A 9,285-nucleotide genomic window follows, 5' to 3' on the forward strand; every position below is an offset into this window, starting at 1 on the left:
TGCATCTGCTGGAGTGTGGAGCGTCATCAGCAGCGCTCATTTGCCTCCAATGGGAACGAAACGGACACATCTGTCTGACATGTGCAAGAACCCAAGATTTATAGAAGCGATCATCATGAGCTATAAGCGGTGACTTTAAAGAGGTCTTCTTCCAAGGCTCATACAAGGGACAATGGCGTGCATTCTTGGACCGAAATCCAAATGAGCGACTGTTTTTTGCATGACGATTTCTTGGTTTGGTGTTATAATAATTTATAACTTATAACTTAAATACGAATTTGAGGAGAAAACGTAATGCTTGATGGTAAAATCCTAACGTAAGCAAAAGCTACTGCTACACGAGCACAGAAGAGATTCTTCGGTAGTTTGGCAGTGTTACCAGCTTTCCTGAAGGTAAACGTTTTGAAAACATTAGGAGGCATATTCTCGAGCTAATGAAGTTTGTATTGCAGGATGACCTTCAGAAATGTATTTGTTTTAGTTTATATCCACATTTGACTCGGCCTTCATGCATGCTATTTAAAATAGTCAATAAATCCATGTAAACACATTAACCAGGGATGAAAATGCGCTAGCTGCCTTGTGACGAGGAAGTGATACAAACGTATCATTAGCAAGTTCGTAAAGTGGCTACGTATCCTCCGCCTGTTTTGATGTCCCGGGTGCACGTCCCATATGGGTGTCTCGCATATTGGAGCGGGATTTCCAAATTTTACCAATAGATGGCTGGCGGGTAGGCACATGATGCACAGCCCGGAATTAGCTCTAAGCCTCGATACATCATCAAAAATAATTCGAACTTACCGTCAACTCCAATCGCCACAGGTCCCCTCGACCATTTGCCTCCAAGTGGTCGAAAATAACGAAACATGTTGCAGTCGATTTACTAGTGTCAATGTCATAATCTTTGTGATGCCGAGATGGAAGTTTCTAAGAATCTGAATGCTGGAAGCCCAGCGGCTGGTATGCTGCGCAGACACTCCTAGACTGCATTTCTGGGCAAAGAGTTAGTGCTTGCGTGAGCTGTGGAAGGTCATGCAGACAAAATGACAGGAAAAAGTAACGCATTTCCTTTCCACACTAAGAAATCTAGCGCCATATTATATTCGTTACCGGGTGTAATGCTTCACTGCCAGCAATATACTAACGTGAACAGGTTGAAAACGTTTAACCTCTTCACGAGTACATTTTTGAAGCTTTGAGCCCGACGGGTAGAGCAGAACGATGTCATTCAGCGTCGCCTAGATCAAAGAGCATCCAGCGCAACTACTGCTCTCAGTGCTTGCAGAACGGTTCACCCGTGTAACCCCAAAAACCTAGTCTTGATAAAAATTTCCCACAATAATAAATAAGTCGTCTTTCAGAGCCTTCCAGCTGCTTTAGAACTCATCCTAGAATTCATGCAATATCAGTGCAAAAGAGATGGAAGTCGGATAATGAGACAAATATGAAGGCTGTTTCGTGACTGCAGGCTTTATTGAAAGAATAAGAAACATTAAATATGGCACACAGGAAGCCGTAATCCGAGCCACTGAAAAGAAAAGCAAGCACAGAAGTATGGAGAAAGCCGAAGAAAAAAAAATTATTGAGAGGGAAAGAAAACGTTATAAAAAAAAGACGAAAAAAAAAAGAAAGAAAACGAAGATTCAAGACCCCAGTGGCCTGAGCTGCCGCTCTTGCCTGGGTCACCAATTTACGCTGGATTATTATGTCTGCACATAGCAGAGTGGAATCTCACTGCACCTCCGGATGTTGTGTGTGTATGTCTGAGGGTTTGGGGTCCGTACAACCCCAGGTGATGTGGTAGGCGGCGGCCCGTTACACCACCTTCGAAGATGTTACTGTATTGATCTATATTGGAGGAAGTATTGATCTGGAGCCGTTGCCATTCCCGCATTTCCTGCACATTTAGCCCCGGCAGCTTCAGTCCTCACCCGACGATTAAACGCCTGCAACCTTTGCTGTTCATGATTACAAACTGGGTGCAATTCTGAAATAAAAGTGTTCTAGCCATTTCGGTCTTCCAGCAACCATTTTGGTAAATAATGTACGTGGGGTTGACTGAACATCTTCACACTGATATATATTCAGTGATAATTATACCAATTGCTCAAACTTTTCAACTAACCGCAATCTCGGCAACTACCTGTTAGTCTACTAGCGGCAAACAAAAAACATCGTGAAATTCATAAGCATCAAATACAGTCTTAGTAAGAGTAAGCTGAAGACCAATGCGGAAAATAAATTTGAAAACGTTTATATACCTTTAGAAGATTGGGATTAGAAGACACAAAAGTTTAAAATGTTCTGTTTTCACAAACCAAAATTTAGTTTAGTCAGGCTTCTCTCATGCTGTCATCTTCGAATAGGACATTTATCCAAACATCACGCAATCATCCATTGTGCACGTGCTGACATTGAATTGTGACCGATTTATGATACTCCAATAGACGTATCCTGCGATTCCGCGGGGCACAACTGGCGATGACACTAAGGTACCGGTTTTCCCATTTTGTCCTTGTGCCTTTCACAACTGCCGCCATCTGTAAGGCTACTGTTATGTATCCACCGGCTCTTTTTGGAGATCAGAGAAAATGAGTAAAGCTCCTGCACGCCGTGGACACAATTTCTGTTGGTAGTAGTGCTGTTTACATCGCTAACCTGTTGCATTTTGCCACTGTTTTAATGAGGATCATGTTGACGTCACCAATCTCTCGGACTCCTACACTGTAATTGATAACCATAATTTGCATCATAATGGTATGGACGTGCAAAGAGGAAGAAGTGGGCAGTGGCGCGGGCAGGAGCTGTTGTGTTAACAGTGAATGACGACACGGTGAAACTTTCATGAGAACAAACGACAAAACTGTATTGAACTTTACATTATACGGAGAGGTTAAACAAGGGAAAAAACACACGCACGACTCCTTTCTTTAAGTTCCCGAAGCAAAACTCCGACCGACTGACCCGCAGGGGAGCCTCTCTCCCTCGGCGCCGAAGGGGGCGCCGCACACACGCGTCTGCTTTGTGTCAGTTCACGCTTTCTGTCAGTTCACGAAACAGCGAGAACATGATCTGCAGGCGAGTCTCTTTCCCGGCGCCGGGGCGCGGTCCCCCGCATGTCTCGACCTTGAGCTCCCAGGCGCCAGATCACCCGGTACAGCAGCAGAGGGGTCGGTGGGGAAGCATCGTCTTACTCCGGCTCGGCTCCCGCGCCGCGCCACGCACAGGATGCTGCAACACCCCTCGCACACAACACAGAAGAGAGGAATGCAGAACTGCAAATCACTTAACACGCTCAAACTTCCGTCCCAGAAGAGAAGAAAACACAACAACCTCCCGGGCCCCAGCTGTGGGATCCCTAGGGTAGTACTAAACACACAACTCGAGGGGGTAGAGAAGCTGAATCGGCCGTCGCAGTGTGGTTCCGTTGGGCAGCTTCACGACGCAGGCTCTAAAGTGTCCATCTCTTCCTGGGATCGATTCCACTATCCTAGCAGTCTTCCACATCTGTCGAGGCGCCTTTTCGTCGTGAAGGAGAACCAGGTCACCGACGGCGGTTTTTGTAGTACGCTGGCTGTGACACGTGTGAGCCGACCTAAGAGACAAAAGATATTCCTTGCGCCAATGCCTCCAAAACTGGTCAAGCAATTGTTGGCGATGCTTCCACTTTCGTGTCAAAGCTTGGGTTGACGAGATGACAGCAGGATACGATGATGGTAACGAGGTAAATCTCTTTCCAATCAGAAAGTGGGCTGGCGTAAGAACATCTGGTTCTTCTGGCGATGCAGGAACATGGGTCAAGGGGCGGGAGTTCACGATGCCCTCGACTTCCTGTAGAACCGTTGTAAGTTCTTCGAAGGTGAGTCTTGCCTGACGTAGAATTTTGCGCAGACGAACCTTCACAGATCTCACCATCCTCTCCCAGAATCCGCCCCACCATGCTGCTCTTTCGACAATGAATTTCCACAGAATTCTCGTCTTGGCACAGTGGTCGTGCAACTTTCCGTCAAAGAGGGTGTCTTTCAGGGCTGCAATTTCCTTAGAAGCCCTCTGGAATGTCTTCGCGTTGTCACTGTATATAACAGATGGTAATCCCCGTCGAGCGGTAAATCTTCGGAAAGCCAATAGAAAGACATCAGATGTGAGGTTCGAGACAAGCTCTAGATGAAAGGCTCGAGTAACAGCGCAAGTGAAAAGTGCAATGTACGATTTTGAGACCGCTTCCATGTCTTTAATGAACAGCGGTCCGGCAAAGTCTATGCCAACGACTTCAAACGGTTCCGAACGGCATACTCTTTCTGCTGGCAAAGGTGCCGTGGGAGCTCCTCCTGGCTTTGCACGACCTCTCAGGCAGCTGTTGCAGCGATGTATAGCCCGTTTAACTTGCTGAAGGCCGCGTGGAATCCAGAACCTTTCTCTCACTTCAGTGAGAGTGTCTTGAGCGCCGCTGTGGAACGTTCGCAAATGAGCGTCACGAATAACGAGCTCCGTGAATGGGTGGCTGGGAGGAAGAAGAATGGGATGCTTAGCATCTTCATTCTCATCGGAAAAGTGCAACCTGCCTCCAACTCGGAGTAGTCCCTCCTTGTCTAGAATGGGCTGTAATTCCCGAATGCTCGATTGAGAGCTCACCGACATTCCTTGGCGAAGACGTGACACGTCGTCCGGGTAGGACTCCTCTTAACGGATTTCAGCCAGTATAATTCTGACCTTTCGATCTCGTCCGCTACGAGCGACGATGTCACTTTGTTCGACGGATTCCGGCACGCAGTTATGAATCTGAACACCCAGGCAGTTACACGCAAAACTCGACAAAACCTGCTGTGGTGGGTCAAGTCCAAGATCGGCTTAAACATCCGTACGTGCAACACTTTCACTTCTTTTCGTTCTTCCGAACTTTCTTCGGCCTTTGGGATGTAGCTCTCTTGCAGAATAGGCCAGGAATCTTCCCTCTGTGAAAGCCAAGTCGGTCCAAACCACCAAAGTTGGTCGCTCTGAAGGCTGTGTAAAGTGACACCGCAGGTGACATGATCTGCGGGGTTTTCAAAACCAGGACAATGCCTCCATTGGTATTTCTCTGTGGAGGCTTGAATCTCGTTCACTCTGTTCCTGACAAATTGATTCCACTGCAAAGGGTTTCCCTTCAACCAATGAAGTGTTATGCTGGAATCTGTCCAATAAACCACTTGCAGCTCTTCCGCATACATTTTCAAACAGCCTCTGAGAAACGTGGCAACTCTGGCACCTAGCAGTGCACCCATCAACTCAAGTCGGGGAAGTGTCATACTTTTGAGCGGCGCAACCCTCACTTTCCCGAATAGAAGTTTCGCGTGGATGCAACCGTTTGTGTCCTCTATTCGTAGGTAGGCGCAGGTCCCGTACGCTCGCAGGCTGGCATCGCAGAAGACATGCAACTGCATAACTCTCTGCGGTTTAAGCACCGGAGCAACACATCGTGGCACTGCACTGTCAGTGAAGAAAGGTCCACTAGCTCTGAAACCCAGCTTTCCCACTTCTTGGCAATGTCAGTAGGCAGTGGATCGTCCCAATCAATGTTCCGTTGCCATAATTCTGGAGTGTCTTGGCTTGTATTGTAAATGGCACTAGCATTCCAAGAGGATCAAATATTATGGCGATTGTCTGCAGAATACGTCTTTTGCAGCTGTGCTGACTGTCCGAAATGGTTAAAAGTGACTTTGTGGCCACGGTAATTGTGTCGCTTTCAATATTCCAAATAAGGCCAAGAATCGTCACAGTTTTGTTTGAGTCTTTCTGACTTTCCTGCGCTGCGAATAGGTCTTGCAAGCGCTTGGAGCTGGAAGACCACTTTCGCAAACTCATTCCGCAAGCTTGAAGAATATCATTGGCTTGAGAGAAAATCTCCTCCGCCTCCTCTTCCGTGTCAGCTCCAACCAGCAGGTCATCGACGTAGAAGGATTCCGCCAGAAGCGCAGCTGTTTTTTGGCTAGAGGCATCAGCAGCTTCAAAGTGGTGTTGCAGCGTGGCATTAAGCAAGAATGGGCTAGCTTTAGTGCCAAACGGCACACATTTTATACGCCACTCTTCGATTTCAGGGTCCGGTTCAGCATTTGAAGGCAGGCCTTTAAACCAAAGAAAACGTAAAGCGTCTCTGTCTTCCTCGCTGACACTGATTTGTAAAAATGCCTTCTCAATGTCTGCTGTCAAAGCGATCTGATAGTCGAAAACGGATTAGTAGTTTGACCAGATCTGTGAGAAGACAAGGCCCTTTCTCTAGATGTTCATTCAGGGAAGAAGCACCTTGCTCATATGAGGATGCATCAAACACAATACGCATCTTTGTGATTGTTGAGTCGCTGCGCATAACTGCGTGGTGAGGCATGTAGTAAACGTGCGAGGTGGGTTCTTCGTCAGTGGTCACCCGTTCGGCGTAGCCCATCTGTATGTAGCTTTGCATAGTAGCCTGGTACTGGGCTCCGAATTCCGGAGCACGCTGAATTCTTTTCCCGAGGCTCTTGAGTCGCCTCTGAGCTTGAGATCGGTTATCTGAAAGGTGTCCGCTGTTCTCCTTCCAGGGAAGGGCGACTTCATAACGGCCGTTTTGCATAGTGATGTTTCTTTCAAATTGGTGAATGATCGCTTCTGTTTCCTCATCAGGTCCTCCTTTGTGATCTATGATGCCGATGCTTTCCAAGTCCCAGAAGCGTGTTACTAGTTTTTCGGTGGTGTTAAGCGCCGTGCTAACCCTCAGAACACAGATGTTGGATGAAGTGTCAACTGAGGTATGCACTGATACTGGGCCTTGAAACATCCAACCGAAGACTGAGCCTAGGGCAACCAAGTCAGCGTTTTGCTGACAACGTTGAATTTCGCCGGTCATGACCTTCCACAGGTGCTCAGAGCCAATAAGAAGACCGATACCTGGCACCGCTGGCATACCTGGCAACAAAAGTTTGTCAGCTATGGGACGCCCTGTCTGCTCTATAATCTTGACAAACTCATCCTCAACAGGCACTTGGACTAAGTCGTTGCAGATGAAAGGAACTTCAATGGCTTCGATTAGATATTCCTTGTCATCGTACTGGCTGCGGAGACGAACCTCTGCAAGACGATATCTTTTAGTTGCAGAGGTGGCTGTCCCGAATGTGCTCAGCTGTAGAGAGGTTTGGCCGCTTTCTTTCAGACCCATAAATTTCGAGATGTCCTCACGAATAAAACTGCGGTGACTGTCGCCATCCCCGATGCCTCGAATGTAGCCGCATCGACTTTCACCAACAGCCCAAAGCCGGCAAGTTTGTAGCAGAATTTCACTAGTCGTGGAATTGCGGCTGCTGGCATGCAAGCTGCTGACATCCAAATTTGGAGTGACCTCCCTTTTGTTCGGCTTCCAGTCAGGGTCGCATACCGATACGGCATGCCTGCCGCGGCATTTTCCGCATTTCAATCGGTGGCGACAGTCTTTCGAACGATGCCCTCGTAAGGTACATCGGAAGCAGCGATTTTCTTTCTTCAGTTTCTCTAATCGCTCCTCACGGCCCATGTCACTGTTGCAATCAGCAGTGCTGTGTGTCAGAGATCCGAAGAACAGACACTGCTCCTTTACGTGGGAGGTTGCGTGCAGTACCGCAGATGTAGGCGGTAAGGACGATTGCTTCCTTTCACTTCCCTGTCTCATTGGCTTGTCTCGACTGAGTCCAGTTCCAGCCTTTTTGCGACTTTCCACCTCTACAGTCAAGTAAGTCAGAAGGTGTTCAAACTCACCGTCTGTGAGACCCGTGGCAGATGTGGGTTCCTCGCTGCTCGGAGCGTTGTTTTCGGAACGAGATGAGCTCGGATGGTTGGCCAGTTGCTTATAATATCCCACGACGATGTCGGCAGGTAAAGCTTTCAAAATAATGTCGATCATCATCGTGGAATAAGTGTTCGAGCTCACGTTCAGTCCCCTCAGTCCGCGCACATGGCACTGAACGTGATCGAGTAGCTTCCGTAGGCCTCTCACGTCGTCCGATGAAGTAACCGATGGCAGCGCTCGAAGCTGGGCCAGGTGCTCCCTGATGATAGTTCGGGTGTCGCCGAAGCGCTTGGAGAGGATGGCCACAGCGTCTTCGTAGCACTCTCCCGTCGCCTGTAATCTGGCTATGGATCAGGCCGCAGCACCGCTTAGTAGGCTTCGCAGATACTGAAACTTTTCGCCCTTTGTGAGCTCCGCATTGTCATGGACGGCTTCTTTAAATTGTTCCCAGAATCTGCGCCACTGTTAAAGCTCTCCGTTGAATGCTGTAAGTTGAAGAGTGGGCAGCTTTACTGCACTACGATGTGGAGCTTCACGGCCTATATGTTGGCTCCCCCGCTGTGGTTCTGCTGACTGCGCTGTCAGGAGGTGTAGCGATCTGAGCAGCTCAGCCTCTCTTGCCTTGAGTTGACCAAGCATACCCGTGGCTGCATCCCCGTATCGCATGACGGCTTCGAATTCGGAAGCGAAGTCTTCATCAGCTATTCCGTCTTCCAACTCTGTGTTCAATTTCAGAAGCGCATCGTTGTTGGCCGTAAGCCTTTCAATGAGTGAGCACAACGCTCCGATATCTGTCGATGGCAGGGTTGCCTTTGCCTCATTGATGAGTTTGGTATTCTGCTGTCGACGCGCCGTTCTCTTTTCCCTTGTCCTCTGCATAATTGCGTCGTCTCGGACCGTGCCATCACTTACTTTATCCGTCGCAGCCTGGTTGCGAGTTTCCGAAGTTCTCCTAGTCCTGGAGATTTCAGTTCCCGGGTTTCGGCACCATGTTGTGTTAACAGTCAATGACGACACGGTGAAACTTTCATGAGAACAAACGACAAAACTGTATTGAACTTTACATTATACGGAGAGGTTAAACAAAGGAAAAACACACGCACGACTTCTTTATTTCAGTTCACGAAGCAAATGTCCGACCGACTGACCCGCAGGGGAGCCTCTCTCCCTCGGCGCCGAAGGGGGCGCCGCACACACGCGTCTGCTTTGTGTCAGTTCACGCTTTCTGTCAGTTCACGAAACAGCGAGAACATGATCTGCAGGCGAGTCTCTTTCCCGGCGCCGGGACGCGGTCCCCCGCATGTCTCGACCTTGAGCTCCCAGGCGCCAGATCACCCGGTACAGCAGCAGAGGGGTCGGTAGGGAAGCATCGTCTTACTCCGGCTCGGCTCCCGCGCCGCGCCACGCACAGGATGCGGCAACACCCCTCGCACACAACACAGGAGAGAGGAATGCAGAACTGTAAATCACTTAACACGCTCAAACTTCCATCCCAGAAGAGAAGAACACAC

General features: G+C 48.7%; 2 protein-coding genes across 2 annotated transcripts; both read right to left on the reverse strand.

Moving 5' to 3' along the window:
* Nucleotides 1–3,372: 3,372 nt before the first annotated feature.
* LOC146180851 (uncharacterized) lies at nucleotides 3,373–4,641 on the reverse strand. The gene has a single exon (XM_084575667.1). The coding sequence runs from the start codon at nucleotides 4,639–4,641 to the stop codon at nucleotides 3,373–3,375; it is 1,269 nt and encodes a 422-aa protein (XP_084431793.1).
* An 849-nt stretch (nucleotides 4,642–5,490) lies between these two features.
* Nucleotides 5,491–8,653, reverse strand: LOC146180852 (uncharacterized). The gene is made up of 3 exons (XM_084575668.1): nucleotides 8,416–8,653; nucleotides 6,283–8,118; nucleotides 5,491–6,104 (listed from the first exon to the last, which is right to left on the reverse strand). The coding sequence occupies exons 1-3, from the start codon at nucleotides 8,651–8,653 to the stop codon at nucleotides 5,491–5,493; spliced, it is 2,688 nt and encodes an 895-aa protein (XP_084431794.1).
* Between the last annotated feature and the right edge of the window lie 632 nt (nucleotides 8,654–9,285).

This window comes from Amblyomma maculatum, chromosome 8 (genome assembly GCF_055883805.1).
Source record: "Amblyomma maculatum isolate TAMU_Amacu chromosome 8, ASM5588380v1, whole genome shotgun sequence".
NCBI classification, from domain to species: Eukaryota; Metazoa; Arthropoda; class Arachnida; order Ixodida; family Ixodidae; genus Amblyomma; species Amblyomma maculatum.

Bases quoted from the DNA above. Each gene is read 5' to 3' on its own strand.
- LOC146180851 (XM_084575667.1), bottom strand. From the start codon at position 4,641: ATGTCGGTGAGCTCTCAATCGAGCATTCGGGAATTACAGCCCATTCTA.
- LOC146180852 (XM_084575668.1), bottom strand. From the start codon at position 8,653: ATGCAGAGGACAAGGGAAAAGAGAACGGCGCGTCGACAGCAGAATACC. The intron at 8,119-8,415 runs GTATGCTTGGTC...CCTGATCCATAG, and splicing joins ATACGGGGATGCAGCCACGG to CCAGATTACAGGCGACGGGA. The intron at 6,105-6,282 runs GTGCTTCTTCCC...TTTGGTTTAAAG, and splicing joins TGCATCCTCATATGAGCAAG to GCCTGCCTTCAAATGCTGAA.